The sequence below is a fragment of the Ahaetulla prasina genome, chromosome 2 (assembly GCF_028640845.1).
Source record: "Ahaetulla prasina isolate Xishuangbanna chromosome 2, ASM2864084v1, whole genome shotgun sequence".
Taxonomy (NCBI): domain Eukaryota; kingdom Metazoa; phylum Chordata; class Lepidosauria; order Squamata; family Colubridae; genus Ahaetulla; species Ahaetulla prasina.
The window spans coordinates 55,677,770-55,701,331 of record NC_080540.1 but is presented as its reverse complement, the minus strand read 5'-3'; the positions used below and the strand labels follow the sequence as shown (position 1 = coordinate 55,701,331).

Here is a 23,562-nt window from a genome sequence, read left to right as displayed (position 1 = left end):
TCTAGGATAATATAGGTTTCCCAACTGCAAGAGTACTGTAATCATTGTAGCCAAATAAACTAACAGAAACAGCAATGAAGCTAGTTGTTTCTAATTTGCAACTAATATGAAATTTTAAAAGAGAATCCAGTTACATACCCTAACTTATAATTCCATAATCATTAGATTTATATGAGAGAGAGAGAGGGAGGGAGTGCGGGGAGAGAGAGAGAACTGGAGGATTTCAGGGTAGTATTAATATAATATGGCAACACATTTTCTTTAGGAACGAACAGTTTAGCAGTACTCAGAACTACTAGCAGTATTCGGAATACCTATTTATATGGCCTATGACTTTTTGTTCTGATTTTATGTAGGTGGATGCTAGCAAGTCTACTAGAATTCTTTTTAAAATTAATTGTGGACTTCAAGAAAATGTCAACCTCAAATTGTCATAGAGTGAATATACCTTTTTGGTGTGCTGGAATTTAGCTTTTTTTCTGTCTATGTAGAAAGATGTGTATTTGTGATCTGAATTATTCTGGAACAGCTGAATTAAAGAGAAACAAAATCACCTTGGTAATAGAAATTTAAATCCCCAAAACCCTAAGGATCTGGGCATATGCAGTATATATTTTGTTTGTGATGGATTATTGGCTGTGAATTTATTGTAAGTAATCTCCCAACTTTCTCTTCGTCTGCATAATCATCCAGAATAAATAATTGGGGAGCTGACATTGCACATCCCTAAATTACATTCATGCATCTGCAGTTGGTCAACATCTCTGTGAATAACTGAGTGTGGTGACACGTGCTAGACTTTTGTTAATAAAAGCAAATAATGGAAGAAACAGCAATATTGTTTGTAAATCATAGCCAGGCCCAATATATTTGGGTCTTTGTTGTGGGCAGTTTGGAGGTTGTTAAAATAAACTTTGAAACAAATTCCTTCTGGAGACTTTCCCTGCATAAGCCTAGTGTCTCTTAAAAATGAGACAGCATTTAAATGGCTGCAATTACAGTATGAAAATCATAGCATTTGACATAAAAGCAACACCACAAAGGCACTATGTATCATCTTTTTGCACCAGCTAAGTTGCAAGCACCCGGGCTGTAGAATTTTCTTATTTTGAAGTTGTTTCCTTGCACCATGTCAGATCATGCAGAGAACTGAGAGGACACACATCTGTTTTCCAACAATGTGAATTCATGTTTGGTAGCATTTTGCTATAGAGAATGATTTTAAAAGGCTGCACACTTGTTTTAAAATACTTATAGTAATATGGGGTGGATGGAGATCCAAGCCTAAAAGCCATCAAAACAATATTTAGTTGCTATACTCTGACTCAGTCCTCAACCAAGGGATAGGTAAAGGTAAAGGTTCCCCCGCACATGCGTACTAGTCGTTTCCGGCTCATCTCCGTTTTTAAGCTGAAGAGCCAGCGCTGTCCGAAGACGTCTCCATGGTCATGTGGCTGGCATGACTAAATGCTGAAGGCGTGAAGAACGTTGTTACCTTCCCACCAAAGTGGTCCCTATTTTACTACTTGCATTTTTTACGTGCTTTCGAACTGCTAGGTTGGCAGAAGCTGGGACAAGTAACGGGAGCTCACTCCATTACACAGCACTAGGGATTTGAACCGCTGAATTGCTGACCTTTTGATTGACAAGCTCAGCATCTTAGCCACTGAGCCATCATGTTTCAAGGGATATTGGAATAATAACAGGGAGTCAATCACAAATCAAATCAATTGGAAGTTCTTTTTCATAACTTAATATTCTCCATCCTGCACAGGCTTTTTGGTCACTGTAAAGTATTGTGATATCCTTTATAAATCTTTTTTCAAAGCCACAAATGCCTAGTTGCTTCAGTTCCTTGTTTTAAGATTTAGCTTCTCTTCAACTGTTCCAGTTTTCTTGGAGTTTTCTTGAAGTATGGTGCCCAAAATTGATTATAATGCTTAAGGTAATATTTGATCAGAGTAAAACATGGTGGAACCATGACTTCCCATAATTTGAAAATGATACTTTGATAGTTTAAAATGTCATTTTCCTTTTTTGTAATCACATCATACCTCTTTAACCAATTTCATATTATTTTGAACTTTGTAGGTGCTGCAGTTTTATCCAGAAGGTTATCCCACCTACCTTTTGTCACCTTTGATAAGCATACCCTTTACCTCTTTACCTACATTAAATTAAAACGTTCAAGAAAATTGGAACATTGGGCTAAAAGTATGAGACTTGATATTTTACACTAGTTTAACAAGATACGAACTGTTTTCAAGTCCATTTAGTTATCCCTATTTAATCTAAGTAATTCACAAATCAGAATGTCACTGTTTACTTTGCCAAATATTTTGGTGAAATTAAGACATGTCTGCATCATCCCCCCATTCTATTAAGGAAATTAATAAGAATAGATATTACAGATAATCCTTTTTTAACAAATCCATGCCAGATGGATTAGTAATCGATGAACTAAATGTCTCTGGAGATTCTAAGTCATCCAGGTCATGGTTGTCCCAAAGATGCTTTTCAAGAAGCAACTGGACTTTCTTGTTTGTTTGTTTTTAGAAGCAAAATGACTTCAAAGAAAAACAATGTCCAGTTGTCTCTTGAAAAAGCACCTTTGGAACAATCAATGCATTACTTTCAAGGTACTCATAGACTGCAAACTACTTCTGAAACTGCAGGGACATGTCCAGACAGTTGCCAGGAGTTAACACTTACTCAAACCCTACCATACACAAAAGGGGTGTCAGGGATGACAGCCAGAATTCTCCAACCTCTAGGCATAGCAATAAGCCCATAAACCAGGGGTGAAATGCTCCCGGATCGGACGGGCTTGCATGATCCGGTAGCGATAGCAGCTGCTGGTTTGGAGGATCGGTAGCAAAAATCCCTGGCCCCACCCGGCTGCCTCTGCACCATCAGCAGAGGGGTTTTTTTTTTAGTTTTAAAAGCCGGTTTTGCTTCAGCCGAAACATGCCTTTAAAAGGAAAAAAAAACGTTTGAGGATCCCGCTCCTCAGCTGAGATCGGCAGAGACTTTAAACTTAAAAAAAAATAAAGTCTCCTCTGGCGATCTCACCTGAGTTCCTCATCAGCAGAACCTTACTTGTACTCTTACTTGTAGAAAACATGTTTTCTACAAGTAAGAGTAGAGATTCTAAGGCACTTACCTGATTACTGATGAATGCATAGCTCTTTTTCCAGCCCGAAAGCAGTTTCACTTTCAGCCAGACAGAATCAATTGCTTAGCTAATCTATTTCCTCAGTGATCAACTGGTTGGCTTTGCTGGCTGAGGAACTCTGGGATTTGAAGTCCACAATAAAATAAAATAAAAATAAAAATAAAATAAAATAAAATAAAATAAAATAAAATAAAATAAAATAAAATAATAAAATAATAAAATAAAATAAAATAAAATAAAATAAAATAAAATAAAATAATAAAATAAAATAAAATAAAATAAAATAAAATAAAATAAAATAAAATATTTTTGCAGCTTTCTGAGATTTGGTGTGTTTCTGTAGTGTTTCACTCTAACTACACAAACACACAATATCTCAGAAAGCTGTATGTGGAATTTTGTGTTTGTGTGTGTGTGTGTGTGTGTGAGTGTGTGAGTGAGTTGTGTGTGTGTAAAGTGTGAAAGTTGGTTTTTGAGCTTTTTGTGGCTGTGTGAAGTGTGAAGTGCAGCTGCTTTTACATTGTGTGTAAGTCAGTTGTGTTGTGTTGTGTTGTGTGTGTGTAAAGTGTGAAAGTTGGTTTTTGGTACCTCTTATTATTTTTTATACCTTGTTAATTATTTTTATTATTTATTGTTATTGGCCACACCCACCCAGTCATCTGACCACCAAGCCATGCCCACCAATTAAGCCACGCCCACAGAACCGGTAGGGAAAATTTTTAGATTTCACCCCTACCATAAACCCATAGCCACATTCCTCCAAGAATTATCCAGAATGAAAGTCAAGGTACAGAAGGATGAAAAAACAATGTAATTTCTAATATCAACTGTAACAATTGCAACCAGTTCTAGGTGGGACAAACATCAAATCAATTGAAAACCAAGATTTATGAACACCAGCTGGCAGTCAAATGCCACAATCCCAAATCCCTAATCTCTATCCACACTGATACAGAACAGCACCAATTCGATTGGAGCAGTACAAAAATAATCAGCCAACTACCATTTGCCACACTCATGAGTTTATCAAAGCTTGGCACTCCACAAGTAATTCCATCAACAGGCACATTGACCTACAACCAGCCTACGAACCCCTCGGAATTCAAATCAGTCACACAACAAGCCAGAGATAGTACCATCCCTCAATTAACCCACAAAACCCCCCTTCCAGCACATTACCTCCTGATGACTCTTACCTGATGTGAGTTCCCCATCACAAGACCCTCACTTGACACAACCCACACCTGACCCATCACCTGAACCTGATCTCATCTGTCATGATCTTACTATCCCAAGACATACTGATCACACAAAGCACTTATAAGCAGAAGAAACCCCCCCCCTACTGATATCCCCTAAATTCTGCTGAAGATGTTGTCTGATAACAAAACGTTCAGAAACCCACCCACAAGCTCACCCAACCTCCACCCTCAATTTACTCAAATACTGTACATAGTTGCCCAGCTCAGCAACTTTCTTTAACATTGTAGGATAAAATCCACCTGGCTTTACAGAATTGAACTTATTCAAGGTCAGCAGATATTTCCCGCCTATTTTTCTGTCGTGCTTAAGTTTGTGCTCGACTCCTTCAACCAGCACTTCACAAATTGCCCAATGGAATGCATATCCTTTTTTCAGGGAAGGCTGAGAGGACTTCATAGATATTTTGCATCAGTTCAAAATAAGCTTTGTGTTTGCCTGATCTTAGCTGTAGCTGGGAGCTGAGCTAATTTATTGCTAGCTCAGCTACTATATAGCTGAAATTGCAGCAACTGGTCTGCTTCCCTCCTCCTTTATTTTGAATGTTTCAGAAGAAGGTTGTTTTCGCTATTTTCTGTACTCTTAGTCTAAACCGGGGTAGTCAACCTTTTTATACCTACTGTTAAGTTTGGGCAATGAAGAGGCAGGAAACGATGCAAGTGACAACAGCTCTTTAGTTTATTGTGAAACCCAGCAAAAACAACAGGCAAACACCTCTCTTTATATAGTATTTTGGCTGAGGCACCAGCCAATCAGCAACGTGTATTTTCCCGCCCAAATTTCCCTCCAAAATTTCAAATACATTACACTCCTCCCCTCCTAGAATGCATTTAGCCCATTATTTACATAAAATTTGCATGTTTATTTCTCCACGTAGTCACGCAGGTAGACAGGGCGACTCCTAACTCTTTCTGACCTGTGCAAATCATTCCCTGGGAGGGAGTTGAGCTGGTTGGAGGGACTGTTTGTTCCTCCCAGCTCCTCCTCTGGGACCTCCGGCCCTGGATTATTGGCAGAGTCATCCCTGCTGTCCTCTGGAGGAGCTGGTTGGCGTCGCTGGACTTCCTCTGATTCAGCTAAGTCCTCCTTGGAATTGAGCTAGCTGTTGGTTCAAATATTTGGTAGTCAGGATCTGGCTGTTTGGTCTCTGGATTGTTTTGCACTCTTTTTCGTAATTGATCTATGTGGCGTTTTCACACTCGGCCATCCCCCATGTCCACTAAATATGATTTTGGGCCTGTCACTCCCACAATTGTTCCCTTTAGCCACGGTGGACCCTCACTGTAGTTGTGTGCCCATACCAGGTCGTCCGTGGTCATTGTTCTAGTTTTGTCCCACGTATTCTGGTACCCATCAGGGTTGGGTTTAACCGATCTAAGGGGCACCGGAGTCTCCTCCCCATTAATAACTCCGATGGGCTCTGATGGGCTGCGGCCGGTGGCCACACAGGTTGTTCTATGTTGGACTGCCAGGAAGGTGTCAATTTTGGATTGCCAATCTCCTGGGCTAATTCTGGATAGCGCTTCCTTGGCACTGCGCATGAAGCGTTCTGCAGGTCCATTTGTCGCCGGATGGAATGGTGCCGAGTGGGCATGTCGGATGCCCTCTCCGGCCAAGTACCCCTCAAACTGGGTGGCTGTGAATTGTGGGCTGTTATCAGACACTATGGTGTTGGGCAACCCATGTGTCAAAAATAGTCGCCGCAAAACTGTTATTACGGCCTCAGCTGTTGTGGTTTTCATGAGTATAATTTCCAACCACTTCGAGTAGGCATCTACCACAATCAAAAAGGTTTGCCCATGGAAAGGCCCGGCAAAATCTATGTGGATCCTAGACCAAGGTCCTTGGGGTTTTTCCCATTCCCTTATGGGGGCTGTGGGGGGTAGTGGTCTTGATTCTTGGCAAGCTTGGCATTTCCCCACCCGGTCGCTAATGTCTTTGTCCATTTGTGGCCACCACACATAGCTTCTCACTAGACTTTTCATCCTCACAATCCCTGGGTGGCCCACATGTAATAGTTCCATGCCCTCGTAATTTCTCTGGAATAACCACTCTATCCCCCCATAACAATCAACCCCCTTGTACCGACAGTTCTGAATGCTTTTTGGTAAACTCTTTAAATCATTTTCCCGGTGCAGTTGGCCATCCCCTCTGCACCCAGCCGATTACAGTCCAGACAATAATATCTTTGTAAGATGCCCTAGTCACTTCTGTGGATGTGACCGGGCCAGAGTCCAGAGAGTCAATTAGCAATACAGGTGTCCCTGGGGTTGGGTCTTCAATAGTCTCTGGCAATGGGCATCTACTTAAAGCGTCCGCATGTCCCAAGTCCTTGCCCGGTCGGTGAGACAGTTGGTACGAGTACGCTGCCAGGAAAATAGTCCAATGGGTCAGCCTGGGTGATAATGCAACCGGTGTTGGACGGTCCCCCGCCAAGAGTCCCAATAAATGTCTGTGGTCTGTGACTATTTCAAATCACCGCCCAAACAGATACTCGTGGAATTTCTTTACCCCAGAGACTAATGGAAAAATATGCGATAGGGGCTTCCAAATCGTTCGGTAACTTGTGGCTGAGGACAGCTCCTACCCCATAGGGTGAGGCATCACATACCAATACTAATGGCATTTTCCCATTATACTGTATTAAAAGGCTGTCGCTGGACAAAAGTCTTTTAACGCCTTCAAATGCCTTAGCCTCAACCCTGCCCCAAGTACATACAGAGTTTTTCACTAGCAGCTTATGTAGTGGTTCGGCTACCATTGCCTTATTTTTTAAAAATACAGCATAGAAGTTTACAAGCCCCAAAAATGCTTGTAATTCTGCTTTGTTTTTTGGGGGTGGAGCCTTCCTAATGGCTCGCACCTTGCTCTCCATGGGATGGATGCCTTCCTTATCTATCCGATAACCCAAAAATTCTACTGATTCAACTCCAATATGGCATTTGTTAAGTTTAACCTTAAGCCCCGCAGTCCTGAAAATTTCCAAAACCTTCCGCAATTTGACCCTTAACTCTCCCAAATCTGTGGCTGATATTAACACATCGTCAAAATATGGGACTACTCCCAGTAGACCCTGTAGGAGCCATTCCATGAGGTTTTGGAATAACCCAGGGGCTACACTAACTCCGAACTGAAGTCGAGTGCATTTAAAAGCGCCCCTGTGTGTGACAATTGTCTGTGCTTCGGCCGTTTCGTTGTCAACTGGTAACTGTTGGTAGGCCTGTGCCAGGTCGAGTTTGGCAAAAACCTGTCCCTGCCCTAACGAGTGCAACAAATGTTGTACGATGGGGACAGGGTAAGCACTCTTTTGCAATGCTTTGTTAAGCGTTGCCTTATAGTCAGCACAAATACGGACAGATCTGTCCGGTTTGACTGGGGTCACTATTGGCGTCTCCCATTTTGCATGGTCGACTGGGACTAGGATTCCCTGGTTTACTAGTTTGTCTAATTCCCTGTCAATTTTGGGTTTGAGCGTGAATGGAACCCTCCTTGCTTTTAGCCTAATCGGAGCTACCTGGAGGTCTAAATTGAATGAAATGGGGGTCCCCATGTACTTGCCCAGGCTGTCTTGAAAAACGTAATCGAATTCCCGCAACAGTTCCTCCTTCAGTGTGCCGCCGATGCTGTGAACCCCGGTAATGCCCATTCCCAAGGCTCGGAACCAATCGAGACCCAGCAAGCTGGGCAAGTTTCCATCGACGATGGTGATCGGCAGGGTTTTATTGAATTGTCCATATCTCACTCTGACCGACGTGACTCCTCGAACAGGGATTCGGTTTCCCTGGTAGTCTTGCACTCTCAGCTTTTGGGGTTGCAGCTGGCGTTTCGCGACTTCTGGCAGGTCCCTTGCGATTGTGTCCCAGGACATAATCGTGATTGATGAGCCGCTATCCACCTCCATCTTACACTGCACTCCTTCGACGTAGGTCTTGGTGAATATTTTCTTTTCCAGTCGTGTCGATGCGTTGCCCACTCGCACAATGGTGTGATTTGACTTCGTGCCTTTTTTGAATTGGACAATCCCTGTGCGCCTCGCGAAACCAGTGCCTTGCTGATTGGCCGGTTTGAATTTTTGGCGGCAAGGTTGGGAGGCTCGGCAAGCCTGAGCTATGTGTCCTTTCTTTTCACACCTCCGACAAATTGCGTCTTTGAACCGGCAATTCTGTCGTTGGTGTTGGCCTCCGCAACTCACACACTCGTCACAGTCGCTTCTTTCCGGCCTCCCAGTGTGGAAAACCTCTTCCTCTTCTTCATCTTCCCACTCTGCCTGGATTTCCTCGCTGTGAATCGGCGTCACTTTCGCTGAGGAATTTGGCGTGTTCAGCTTCTGTAAGGTTTCCGCCGCTTTGGTGGACATCTCATGCGCCCTGGCCTCATCTAGGGCTATCGCTAGGGTTAGGTTGCTTTTCGAAAGCAGCCGCCTCTGTAGTTGGATGTCCCTGACTCCACAAATGAGTTGTTCTAATAGAGTGTCCTCCAAGTCCCTGTACTCACAGTGGGTTGCGGCTTTTCTTAATGCGGCCATGTACACGCTGATCGATTCACCCTCTCACTGAACTCTTTGCCTTAGTTCGAAATGTTGCAAGAACTTCGATGGCACCAGCGCGTAGTGTGCTCGTAGCGTTGTCTGTAGCACTGGCCACGGTACCGACTGAACCGGCGTTGGTTCCAACAGCGATTCGGCGGTATCGAAGACTTCTGGTCCGCAGTGGCTCAGGAAGTAAGCACGCTTTCGATTATCTGATACTCCTTGCAGTTCGTTGGCTTCGAGGAAACACTCGAAACAAGCCATGTATGACCCCCATTTTTCCTTGGCTGGGTCGAATGGCGCTGGCGGCGTATAGCTAGACATCGCTATGTATCCGTCCTTGATAACTGGCTGGGTTTGAAACTAAGTTGCTCCTTCAGTTCTTTTCCTAGTCTCACTGCCTTCAATATCCCACCTTCGTCGCCAATGTTAAGTTTGGGCAATGAAGAGGCAGGAGACGATGCAAGTGACAACAGCTCTTTAGTTTATTGTGAAACCCAGCAAAGACAACAGGCAAACACCTCTCTTTATTATTATTATTATTATTATTTTATTATTATTTATTAGATTTTTATACCGCCCTTCTCCCGAAGGACTCAGGGCGGTATACAGCCAAAAGTAAAAACAGACAATACAATATACAATTTAAAATACAAATTAAAAAACTTATTTTATAATTGGCCTAAAAAACTTTAAAATATATAAAACTAAAACCCCATTAAAATTAATATTAAAAAATTTAAAATCGATAAAATTTAAAATCGATAAAATTTAAGCCAGCCCCGTGCAAATGAAAAGATGTGTCTTCAGTTCGCGGCGGAAGGTCCGAAGGTCAGGTATTTGGCGTAAACCCGGGGGAAGCTCGTTCCAGAGTGTGGGAGCCCCCACAGAGAAGGACCTTCCCCTGGGGGCCGCCAGCCGACATTGCTTGGCGGACAGCACCCTGAGAAGTCCCTCTGTGAGAGCATACGGGTCGGTGGGAGGCATGCGGTAACAGCAGCGGTCCCGTAAGTATTTTATATAGTATTTTGGCTGAGGCACCAGCCAATCAGCAACGTGTATTTTCCCGCCTAAATTTCCCTCCAAAATTTCAAATATATTACACCTACTGCCTACTTTTGTATCTCTATTAGTAGTAAAATTTTCTAACCGCCCACTGGTTCCACAGTAATGCGCTGTGTATCGTCATCTGCGCATGCCTCTTGCGCATTGTGGACTAGGTTTGGGGCGGGGGGGCGCCGGCTACCATCTCTGCTTGTCTATTACAGCTGGGTGGTGTGGGGGGAGATGCACGAGCTGTTCTGGGATGAGGCTCTTTTGCTTGCGGTCGCACTATAGCACCATTTAGTTTCACTTAAGTAACGTGAACTAAACTTATGCATGGGTGATACAAATAGTATACTTTCCGAAATTTAAATTGTCACAGGGAATTTTTTGAAAACCTAATGAAAATGTTTTTAAATAATGCTATGAATTTTTTTAAAAAAGTCAATTAAATTTTAAAAAAGGAAAGTGCTTCAGTATCACAAAACCCCTACCACCCACCATGAAAGCTGGAACGCCTACTAGTGGGCGGTAGGGACCAGGTTGACTACCACTGGTCTAAACTCATTGGGCTTTCCACTTTCCTGATAACATGCCTGCTGGCCTGTACTCTTCCTTACCAATTTATTCTTCTTTCCAACACCTATGTTGTCACTAAAATGTTTGTACAACCATAACACCTTCTCTTACAGTTTTATATCTGGGAAATTGCTTATGATTCTGCTTTTAGCATCTCCTTTTTAAAGAACATCCACATACAGTAATTCCTATAAGGCTTTCCCCGATAGTTATTGTTACTGAGTTTATTAAAATCAGTTTCTTGAATTACAAGGTGTGTATTTGTTGACCCTCATAATGTATCTGCTCATGGCATTTATTTTCTAGCCAACTATTGTACTGGCTGGGAGGAGAGGCAGAAAGGGGGAGTTGACTGAGAAACCATATTTATACATGATGGGGATTCCTGCCTGTTTTGCTCCAAGAGTTTGAAAAGGGAAATACTGTTCAGTAAAGGAGGAGAATCCCTAGGTACAATTGCCAACTCATGAGAATCTATGTGTAACCAAAGTCCTGTGGCCAGCAGTGGGATTTAACCGGTATAACAACCAGTTCACTGAGCACTTGCTTTGCGCATGCACAGTGAATTTGAAAATAGCTCTAAAACTGATCTTCTACTGCAGCCCCGGTGAGTAAAACAGCTGAGGCGTGGTAATCCACTCTGCTGCGCTTATCAGCTGGGCTTCAAACAAAGGAAATATAGGTTGGTTTAGTGCAGGGGCGGGTGGGTGGGCTCAGCTGATTGTTGGAGCGAACCAGTTTGCTCTCAGCTGATCGTCAGAACCAGCTGAATCCTACACCTGCCTGTGGCTATTGTTTAAAAGGCAGTTCTACGAAAAGGATTCTGAGCAGAAGATTGGTGCATACATTTTTATCTACATGTAATAGAAAGCCCTTACTTTTCAAATTCCATTCCTCCAGTTGCATACGGGCAGATGTTGACTGATGACCACGACTGAGCCCAACATTTATGTTGAGGCAGTTAAGTGAGTTTTGTTGCATTTTGCAACCTTTCTTGCTAGGTGCTAAGTGAATCACTGCAATTGATCATGTGACCAGGGGGTTGCTACAACAGTCATAAGTGTGAAAAACAGTCATAAGTCACTTTTATTCGTTGTTGCAACTTTGAAGAGTCACTAAGCAGATGGTTGTAAGTGGAGGACTACCTGTACTTGAGCCTGTTTTGTTGATGTGACACAATAAAATAAATGTCTCAGCGCACTGATGCACCTTGGATAAATATGATGCATATTTAGCAATTCCAGTAAATACTTTACAATGGTAACCTGCAGTTAGGTAAGTGTTGATGATTTAATTTACCTTTCCACTCCCAAATGACTAAGAATGAAAAAGAATGAGGCTAAAATAAGAGGAAATGACAAGATGGCATTGGGCCTTAACAAGAGAACTGTGTTCAGATGGTCTTCATAATAGGCTCTGCTGATCACTTCATTAGACAAAGCCATAATCCCAGCCTACTATAATGAAGTTTTCCTGTTTACTTCATCCCTTTGAAATTAGTTTTCTTGCAAAGCTCTGTTACTTATCTTGAGGCGAGAAAAAAGTGTCAAGACCACGAACCATAAAAGAAAGTATTTAGGGAAAACTGATGGTTCATGAGCCTTAGATCGGTCTTTCTTGTCTTAGTTGTTCCATTTTTGCAAGTCGTATTGTATTTTCTGATGCACCTTTCCCTTAATACTTTTCTGTGAAGAATATACCTTTCTAATACAAAGAACATTAAAAATACTATTATGAATGATACAAGAAAGTTCCCAATGTAATATTCAGTAAATCCAGCACCAAGGATTAACAGAGTTAAGTTTTTATGTTACTAGTGTACTTACTCATTATTCTTTCCCATCCAGCCTTGACAAAAATGGGCTTTCTAGATGGAAATGTTTCAGTGATTATGCAAATATTATGCCAAACAGTGGCTATATAAGGGGCACAGCCATATAATGATGTTAAAATGCTATCTTTCAGTCCCTGATCCAATACATCAGTTGCTGCCCTGGTTGCCAAGTCCACCTTGCCATAGTAATGAGGCTAGCAAGTCATGCTGTAATTATTGATTCAATACAGGGCAGGAATGCAAATTGCTATGTTCCACCAGCAATATTTCTCCTACCATCTAACATGCCAGCCAGCAGAAAAACAAAATGAATTTGGGGAAGGTTAGGTGAGTATTTGGGTGCTTGGAACACTAGGTATAGCCATCTGTTGCCTGACTAATATGGTTATGGAACTTCTGTGCACCTGTGATGTGTCATTTGGGCTGCTTTCTGACAGAGGGTCTAGCATTATTCTGAAAAAGCATTAAACCCATGGTCCAAAAATTCCATCTGACAGGTCATGGGCATAAAAAAAGGGTGAAGTGGCAGGAAACTCCATCCTTCATGTCATCTATCCAGGGGTAACAGAACTTAGTGGCCAAAATTGTGGAAACCTTTTGGGAAAAGTGTATTTTTGAGGTTTGATGGCTAATAACACCACCTTTTTTTTTTTTTTTTGAGTTTCAAGATAATCATATTCCACTGCTGGAATGGCCTGGGACTAGCCTAGACCTGAACCCAACTGAAAATCTATGAAGCTGACTAAAGAATCTTGTTAGTCAGAAGCGACCCAGCAATAAAACCCAGTTAATAGAAGCAATCATTCAATCTTAGTTTCACATATAACAGCTGCAGAACAGAGTGGACTTGGTTCACTCCATGGGAAGACTTTGTAAGGCTGTAATTCATGCTAAAGGTTACTCAACTAAGTATTAACGGATGTGATAATTTTTGTATATCTCATTTTTTCTATGTGTTTCATTTATATTCTTTATATAGTAATTGCTATTCTAATAGCAAATCCTTCATAAAAGTTATTGCGTTACATTCTTGATTAAATTATCTTTTCACTGATATATAATTTTATGGTACTACTGCCAAAAAAAGTGGTGTTTTTAACTAGTTTTAGAAAATACTTTCCCCAAAAGGTTTCCACAATTTTGGCCACTACTGTAGATCACATGGCTGGAAGAACCTAGCTCTCTTTCTTGATTGGAACAGATCTATGCAGCACAGTGTAGTCTCCCTTTGAAAAGGGACGAGGAGAAATGGGGATAAAAACTTCTGTGGGAACTTGCTGGGAGACAGGATGGTTCCTTCTCTTGCAGTTGATATCTTCTGGGTGGGATAGCATTTCTGATCAAACACTAGTATTGGCTTTATTTCAAATGGGATGAAAATACAGATTAAACCTTGAACTTGGAGGATGATTAGCAAAAAATGGACTAAAATCAAAAGCAATTGGAGAACTTTAAATTCAATTTTAAAGGGCCGCGGTGTGGGCCGCGGTGTGGCTCAGGCTGTAAGATAGCCTGTTATTAAACACAGCTGCCTGCAATTACTGCAGGTTCAAGTCCCACCAGGCCCAAGGTTGACTCAGCCTTCCATCCTTTATAAGGTAGGTAAAATGAGGACCCAGATTGTTGTGGGGGCAATAAGTTGACTTTGTATATAAATATACAAATAGAATGAGACTATTGCCTTACACAATGTAAGCTGCCCTGAGTCTTTGGAGAAGAGCGGGATATAAATGTAAATAAAAAAAAAATAATGAATGCAAAAAGAGTGAGGAAATAGGCTGGCTGTCACATGTTTCGAGTGAATAATTTTATATAGAGTAAAATAACCTCAAGAAACAAGTGGAGACCAGGGAGGAAGATGAGTGTAGTCAAGAAGGGAAAGAAACAATATTTTTAATCATAGGGTCTGTATGGAATGGTGGGTTCTTTCAATTTTTAATAGATTACATCTTAAGGACTACAACTCTTAGGTTTCCGTTGGTCTTGACTTGATGTTTTATTTTTAGATGTCATTTTGATAAATAGCGAGGGTTCCTGGCATTTCAGTTTTCAGTATTTTTAATGCACAAGAGCCATAGATATCATGGCATTTGCTCTTTGTCCTACAAACAAAGCCATTCCTTTCTCTTGCATGTTTGATTTTGTATATTTGAACAGATGTAGCTTGCTTCTGTATTCCTGATTAGACTGAATATCATGCGGTACCTTTTGGCTTGTTCATAATAATAGATGTATTTGTTAAGGAATGTTTGGTGATATGGATGATGATGATGTGTGTGTGTGTGTGTGTGTGATGTAGGTACACACACACACACAAATCCACCATAAAGCAAAGGAACCTAAGGAACATTTGAAAAAAACATACTTTTTCTCTTACAAATTCATCTCACTACAGTACAAATACACAGACAAATCTGGGGTCTTTTATTCTTTTGACTGTTAATGACCTCCTCGGTGAGAGCCAAGTTCATGCTGGTGAAATTCAAAACTGAATGTTTGTGTCAACCGCTGTCTCAAAACTGCATGAAAAATACCATGCGTTTATTGCCAGGATGTATTTGCTGCTATAGCCATAACTTCACTTCAACAAAGCATCCAATAAGCTGGTCTTTGCAAAAGACATTTTCCTTTCTATAGCAAGGCCCCTGAGCTTTAGAGAAAGATGGGTCATAGGAGTGAATTACTTTGCTGACCCCCCTGGGATTTGTTCTGGTCCTTATCTGTCCCAACTGTAAACTAAATCTTCCTTAGATTTTGTGCAGGGATAAGAAAAAGAAATTGATGGTGTCTCTTTAGATCAAGATGCAATCCCTCTACTTTCATTCATTCACTGCAGTCACAGAGGCACAAATCTTAAGGGGGGGAAAAGGAGTCTTGACTGTGCTTCGTCTCCATTTTAATTGGGAAATAACAAATACAAGGATAAACAAAGGTTCTGCTATGTACGTGTGTTTTTACCTCAATGCCCAGTGGCTTCCTATGATGGTAGATAATAGTTTCTATTTTAACTTTTCCTTGATCAGAACTAATTGAGTGAATTCAAAGAAACAGTAGTTGCCCCAGGCCAGATGCCCTAGACCAGGGGTGTCAAACTCAAGGCCCGCTGATCCAGCCCGCATGGCCCTCCTGGGTTTCATTTTCAGCCACAACACCCTCCTGCAGCTCTCTGCCAGCAAAAACGGATAGTTTTTGAGCAGGCTCTGTTTTTGCTGGCAGAGGACTAGCAAAACAAGCTAAAAACAAAACAAAAGGAGAAATGTTTCCCCCTTTGCATTTGAGCATGCAAGAAGGGACAGGAAAGGAGAAAGGGAAAAAAGAAAGACAAGGAAAAATAAGGAAAAATAAGGAAAGAGGAGAAGGAAGAAGAAAGAATGAAGAGAGAAGGAAAAAGAAGAGAAGAAAGGGAGAGGGAGGGAGGGAGGGAGGGAAGGAAGGAAGGAAGGAAGGAAGGAAGGAAGGAAGGAAGGAAGGAAGGAAGGAAGGAAGGAAGGAAGGAAGGAAGTAGATTATAATGAAAGTGAGGGTGGGTCTGAGGGAAGTCCTGCCTTAGCACTTGGCCACCACAGGAGTGACATCGAACTAGCCACACCCACCCTGGCCATGTCCCCCTGCACCGCCCCCCGGCCAAACACACCCTGATGCAGCCCTCAATGAAATTGAGTTTGACACACCTGCCCTAGACAAACCATGCAATTAGTATCCACATAACCTCAAAAATTATAACTTTTTTTATTTGGATTTTTTCCCCTCAAAAAAATTGGTGCTCAACTTATCTCGTTGTCCTCTGCAGCTCACCTAGTTTGCTGATATAGATAGACCACTCTAACAGAAAAAGACTTATTTATGCTGCTTGGAACAGAGAATCCACATCTGCTTAGAAATGAGAATTTCAATGACTTTTTGCAATTATCACCGCACTTGCTGAACAAAAATCTAACTTGCTCTGCAATCTTCACATCTGCAAGAAATATATCCTTTGTTGGATAAGACCATCCCATTTCATAAGCATATACAACTAAACTTTGCAAAACAAAAATAAAATACTTTCTGGTTTGGGCCAAAGGTCCAAACTAAATGACTGACTAAATGGACCACCAAGGTTCATTTTAACACTTGCATTCTCGGACTCTAAATTGGGGATTGGTAGTCTTTTTAAACATCAGCATACAAATCCATGTCATGATGCACCTGTGCAGATACCATATATATATTCACACATGATAGAAAACTGCATCCACTTTGATGTGAAGCCATCAGAATTTCACATAAAAATGTCAGCAGTTGGTAAGATTTTTAGAATTGCCAAACTAAAGAAAACTTGAAATCTTATATATGGGAAGTTATAAGCGTTTCACTCTGAGCAATCCAAGTTTGATGTTTATGTGGCTGGGGTAGAAGGAAACCAAGCAACAACCTATTGTCATTCATTCAACACTAGCTAATTAGAATAGTGTTTACTGTAGACCATCTATTTCCTGTTCGTGTTGATTAAATTTTAAAATTAAAAAATAATTAAGTGATCAAGCCATGAGTTTCACATGATAATGTTGTTTTACTTCTCTGAAATCTTTAGCAGGTGAGGTAGGACTTTCAGAAATGTTCTCTGCTAAAATTATTTAACTCTTTGTAGACTTGGTTTCTGCATCTCTTAGCACTTAAAAGCAAGACAGGCTTTTTAAAAATATATTGTAAGAACATTTAACCTTTGATCTAAGTGGAAACAATGTGACATGTAATTGCAGTAGGGATAGGGATATTTTTCAAGCATGAGTACCGAGTTGTAATTCGTTGTATATATGTTGCTTTTGGAGTAGATCTTCTTTCTCATGGACTGTGTTTTTGGAATAGTTTGAATAATGGATACATGTTACTTAATCCTGAAGTTATCATGGGAGGATGCATAGCAAGATAGTAATTCAGTTGTTGGGTTTGAGTTCAAATCTTTAGTCTTCATCTACGGAGTTAAGTGGGCATTCATGTGATTCAACCTAATGTAATTTGCAGCATTGTTGTGAGGTTAAAATGGAGATAGGAAAGAAATAAAATAAAATACAGTATTAATGTCCTACATGTTAACTTTCTTCTAAGGAGCTTAATTTGTGTTCATACTCTATGAGATAGGATGGGTTGAGAAAAAATGATCGATCTGTCACTCACTGTGTTCTGCGGTCAAGTAAGTCCTTGGTTTTGGGATTCCAGTCCAACATTCTCATTGCTACAACATGACTCTAAGTTTCATAGAAATAATACTACAACTGATAAAACGTTGGTGGGCTATGTGTGAGAGAAAAAGTGTGATAACAAGAGAGGGCAATCAATTCATTTCCTACATTCCCCCCCCCAGTGCATTGATGTTCAAGCTTTCATTCTCTTCTTCTTGATGTATATGTACTATGGTATCCATGATAACGGGGTGGGTGGGTGTTGAGCACATTTTTTTCCTTTCTACCCCTTGCCCTTTCTTTGAGGCTTCTTGGGCTATCAGACCTAAAGGGACCACCCAGAGTTGTCAGTGGATTTGAATCTAGATCTCTCTAGTCCTAAATAAAACGTTTGAACGAATGCTACCCCCAGGGATGGCAATGGGTATAGTGATGCCAGAGCATCCGGTGCTGTAACACAAGCCCCAATCCTTTTCCAATGATAAGAACCAGAAGGTGCTGCTGCCTTAACCACTCTTCCACACTGCAGTCCAAGCTGATTTATGTATTCTTAGTTTGTGCTATTTGCAACTTTTGTTTTAAGGCGAGATACATAATAAGCATTTGAGCAGTTCATTGCAGGTATGTATAATGGGTGGAACAAAATGACTTTGCACGTTCCTCAAAAGAGATTTGTTCTTTTTCCCCAGTCCTATTGCTGAACCTCCGAAGAAACCCTCTTACCAAAGTATAGAAAGGTCAGTGTGATTAAATAGCATGGGATTTTAACGTTACGGCATTGGCTGTGGCTGTGGGTTTTGTATATTGCTGAGACTAGCCTGGACTGAAGTGGCTTATAAATTTATCAATACATAATATTGATAGATAAATATGTAATATAAACATAGTGACAAACATGTATAACTAAGAGATTAAGAGATTTTTTTTTATCAATATAGGTTTCCTGATGCCAAGAAGCCTATTGTCCTTCAAGCTCAATATATGATACTAGGCTGCAGCGGGTTCCAGTAACAATTTTTTTTTTTTGCTCTAGCTCCCTCTTGAGACCATCTGGCACTAGGAAAAACACACACACACTTCATCTGTTTTTTGAACAAGCCAGGAGGTTTTGAATTGGCTTAAAAAAAAAAAAGTAGAACAAGCATCACAATAAATAGGGCAGACAATCAGACAATCTCCAGATGATTTTAGACCTTGACTCTTATCGCCTCCTGCAGCAAGTGCAGGAAAAGAATTTTGAAGCTATAGCCCAAAATATCTAGATGCACCAGGTTGCCTCTTATTATGCTACATAGAAGAGAAGAGAAAAGGACCTAAATTACAGTCTATAATCTAAAACAGGGCTGTCAAACTCGCGGCCCATGGGCCAGATGCGTCATGCACTGGCCATGCCCATGCCCAGTTTAGCGAAGGGGGGTGGAAGTCACAATATGTCACGTGACACCACCGTGACGATGCAAGTTTGACACCCCTTATCTAAAAGGGCCCAAAAGGTCCTTTAATTCTAGAAGTTAGAGGTGGGTGGATAAAGGGTGGAGTATTTTTATACCCTTTTTTTCTTTATTGGTATTTACTACCTTTTAATTAATGACAACTGAAAAGATATTGCGGCATTCCTCTTTTTAAAAATTCCACTTTATTTAGCTTGCAAATGACTTTTTTAAAGCTTTTTGCCTACAAACCATGGTTTTATCAGATTGATTTAGAGATATTTCCACGCTTTTTGGAGGAAATGAATTTAGGCCAAGATAGTCCTAAATGTTTTATCTTTGTTGAAAAAGTAAATCAAGGGTCAAATTTTCTTAGGTTTTTTTTTTTAAAAGTAGCTTTTCATATATTTTTTTCTTATCTATCTTTTGCTTCTTTGTCCTTCCTGACTTTTCTGACAAGTCAGTTCAGTTCAGAATAAAGCTGACAATTAGGTGCAGAGAATCTGAAGATCACAATACAGTTGACAAAATCCAATCTATGTATTTAATACTGAATGCATATGTGGCGTATCAGTAAATAGGACTGCCATAGTTGGCATATTGTTGTTGAGGTTGTTTAGGGGAGAGGATAAAGGCTGAATCTTTTCAATGTATTAACTAGCGGGATCGAAGAGCAATCATTCAAGTAGCTAAAAAGAAGATAAGATGCATCACATTCCCAGAGGTGTTTTTCTTTGAATCCATAACCAGTGACCAAATTGTAGGAAGCTAAATCAAATACTGCCTTTCCTGAGAAATCTCCTGTACAGAGGCAATGTAGCATTGTAGAGCAGGTGCTAAGTAGGAACAGTCATTCAAATTCATGCCCTGTTTGAGAAATTTCTCCCCCCAAAATTGGCCCATCTTCTTTGAAACCTGTAGGCTGGATTTGCTTTCAAAGGAAAGAAAAGGTTTTATTTACTTAATTTATTTATTTTTATTTTATTTTAATGTGCATGTATATGTTTTTAAATATATATGCTGCCCAATTCTTTATAGAGTCATTAGGAATAATAAAAATGTTCAATTCAGGTTGTTGATCATCACTTTTAAAACCCTCTATGGCAGAGGTGGGGAACAATGGCCTCTTTATGACTTGTGGAGCCATGCTGGCTCAGGAATTCTGGGAGTTGAAGTCCACAAGTCATAAAGGGGCCATTGTTCTGTACCCCTGTTCTATGGCATGAGTCCAGGATATCTGAGGAACCACCTTTCTCCAAGGAGAGTGGTCCTCCCCACTCATTCCGACAGAAGGGACCACTCAGACCCCATCAAGAGAAGAGCCTTTTCTGCCACTTCTTATACTGTAAGCCGCCTGGTCACCTTAAACAGTGAGATGGATGGCATACAAATTTAATAAATAAATAATAAAAATATCCATAAACTAAAACTAAATTGAACAGGCGAATGGTGAATAGTGTTAATGGCAATGAGAATATCCTTCGTTTAGGATTCTGAACCAAAACATTCCAATTTGAAACTCCAAATGTTTATGTTACATATGAAGCACTACTTGAAAAGTTTCCAGGATTGTGGCCACAAGAAGCTATGGGAAGTCAGAACAAGCCCATTTGCTTCCCTCAGAATTTATCACAGAAATAAGTGGTGCAGTAATCTTCAAAATTGTGTTGATGCTTAAGTATTTCAGTTTCAGTGGTACCTGAAAGTTGATCGTTCCTGACCAAGAATTGCTTTAGGAAGTGTAATAACCTGAAATATACTGTATCCATAATTAGATTCTCGGAAATCAATTCTATTAAATTAATGGATTTTTTTCCAAGCTAAATGTATAGAACTTGCCACTTAAACCTGCTGAATGCCCTTTGAATATAGTGTTGCTTGCACTTTCTAGCAAAACTCAGGTTATGCATTTATAGTAAACTATGCAAATTAAATTTGTATCTACCTGCTTTTCATAATGCATTTTGCTGCTGAGACTTGTCTTCAGGTTTTTTGCTACAAGGTGGCAGCCTGAGAACAAAAAAAGGACAAGCATTTATTGAAAGAAGCAATTAAATAGGGCAACTTTGGCTTTTCATAAGCTTTAAAGGGCATTATTATCACTTGTTAAATGAAATTTAGTCTACCCAGCTTTCATTTTAAAAACATTTAACCAGTCATTGCTTATGTGGTTTTTATATTTTTCTTTCTGTTTTTAAAACAAAGTTTCTATTTATTTTTTCCAGTTTTAAAAAAAATATTTTGAAATCATAGCTTGTATTTATTTCTTAGCTGCCATTTTACAATATCCATAGATTTAGGGAATTTCAGAGTTTCTTTCACTTCCTTCCTTTCTCCCTTCCCTTCCCCTTTAATACTGGGATACAATACATACATTTTAATGTGGGGTTCCCCCCCCCCTGATGTTATAAAATCTCTGCACATCAGTGGATTGACCCCTGGAATGATTAGGAGAAGAAACTCTGTTATCTAATAAAAAGCTCTGCTAAGGTCTGTACAGAGTATGGTCTTTAAATGGATGCTAGTGTTCATATGAGAAACATGAAAATGGAACATGTTTTAAAGTTGTGATTATCTATGACTGCTAACCAATCTACCGCGAAAACTTATCTTTGATTTTTCTCCATATCCAGTATTTATACTACCAATGTTAAGGAATATGAAGAAGAGCAAGAGCCTATTGTTGAAGAGAAGATAGAAGTAGAAGAGAAGATCAAACGTGCTGGCCGTGGAAAGAAGAAAACAAAGAAATAGTATAATGAGATTAGAAGGTGTTACTGTTATTTATTTGTTTGTTTGTTTAGCACATACATTCATGCTAGTCTGAATGTAATGCAGTTACAGATGTTCAATACAGATATAGCCAAGTGGATTGCATCCATTATACAGCAAACCACATCCCAAAAGTATCTGCCTTATTATCATCAACCATCCCATAAAGGAGCTTCTTTCTTTCCATAAAACTTTCTAAAACATCTGGAGATCAATTCCCAGCAAATATTACAGATCCTAGCAAGAATCTCCTTACTTTGTTCTGCAGAAATAAAACATCTCAAGGCTTTGGAAAGAAAACAAAAGTTGTGGTCAGACTAATATGCAGGAAGCATAGCAAGTTTGGTGAGTTGATAGGGCAGAGAGGCATGGACAGCTAAGATGGGATACAGCAAATAAACAAATGAAATGAAGGGCCATTAGAGGTCACTGAAAATAGAATTAGTTAAATTATCATCATCACTATCCTCATGGTATGGTATACCCTCATGGACCTCATACGAAATCTTATGGGATTTCTAACAGCGATATAGAAAGAATACCAATATTTTGATATATTAAGGAGTTGTTTTGCTTGAGGGGTTGTTTAAGCATTTGACAGATGATGTGAAATAGTAAGGGTGAAATTAACACATGGATTTGTTTTGTTTTGTTTTAGTTTTTGGCACCCACAACCTCCTTCAAAACCATACAATGATGTCCAGCACTTGGAAAAAAATACCATCCTTCCTTATACATTGATTTTCCAGCAAGAAGCCTTAATCTTTTCACTTGGAATCTTAAAATCCCCTGCTAAATTGTGGATGCCTATAGCTTTCTGTACATCATGTGGCAGCAGCTGTTCTTATCCTAACCATAAGTAGAACTGACTAAGGCTGATGAGAGTTGAACAATATTTGGAAGGCCACAATGCTGCATCCATGTCTTAGATATGAGGGCTAGATTTGACAGGACACCTGGACTCAGCTGTGACACCCAATGGAAATCTTGCACTTCTATCTGATAATAAAGTGAGATTATGTCTCACCTTTCAGCTTAAACAAGTATATAGTGTAAGAAATCTACAGTGAAGTACATATGTGATAAATAAATATATAATCTGATATTGGCCACTGTGTATGTTCAATTTCTCCTGCATACCCCATTTCTCATTAATAATACCATACATGGAACAAATAATAGCATACAATATATCATAGATTGAATTTACTCTTTATGTAGCAATGTCTGTAGAATTTCAAAGGCTGTTAATGTGTTTATCCAAATCCTTTGATCAGTGCTGGTATCTTAACCATCAGAAACAATGAATATACATGAAGCTATCCAGTAGGCAATGTCAGCTATCAAGCTACAGTTAGTTAAACTAATTTGTTACTAGAGAAGATGTTCATTGAAGTAGAAGAGATCATGACCTCATATTAACAATAGACTGAATCTTTTTAGAGATCAACTGAAGTCAGATCTAGCAAATAACTTATTTAATAAGAAGCTGGTATACCAAGTTATCCAGAAAGGGGTAGGACAGTTTTAGTATTTTCTTGACCTGAATGTGCCAAAGAGTTTTTCTGATTAAAAATCTCCAGTTTAAATTCAAAGGGAAAGGTATAGATTACGTTACAATTGATTCACTATACTTCTAAACCTGCCTAGACTCACTTGGTTGAATTGGATGGCTATAGAAATTGAATAAATAAATTAACAAAAGAACTTAGTTTTTGGAAAGAAACATTTCATCTTCATTATGTTCTACAATAAAGATGATTATTTGCACAATGACA

At 39.9% G+C, this 23,562-nt stretch overlaps 1 protein-coding gene across 1 annotated transcript in view; it reads left to right on the top strand.

Annotated features, from left to right (window-relative positions):
• C2H3orf20 (chromosome 2 C3orf20 homolog) overlaps window positions 1–22,923 on the top strand; it is a 72,158-nt gene extending 49,235 nt beyond the window's left edge. The window contains exons 14-16 of the mRNA XM_058167818.1: window positions 18,272–18,319; window positions 21,646–21,783; window positions 22,443–22,923. Of these exons, the coding sequence (XP_058023801.1) occupies window positions 18,272–18,319; window positions 21,646–21,766 (169 nt within the window). The 3' untranslated portion in view covers window positions 21,767–21,783; window positions 22,443–22,923. The remainder of the gene's footprint in view (window positions 1–18,271; window positions 18,320–21,645; window positions 21,784–22,442) is intronic.
• The last annotated feature ends 639 nt before the right edge of the window (window positions 22,924–23,562 follow it).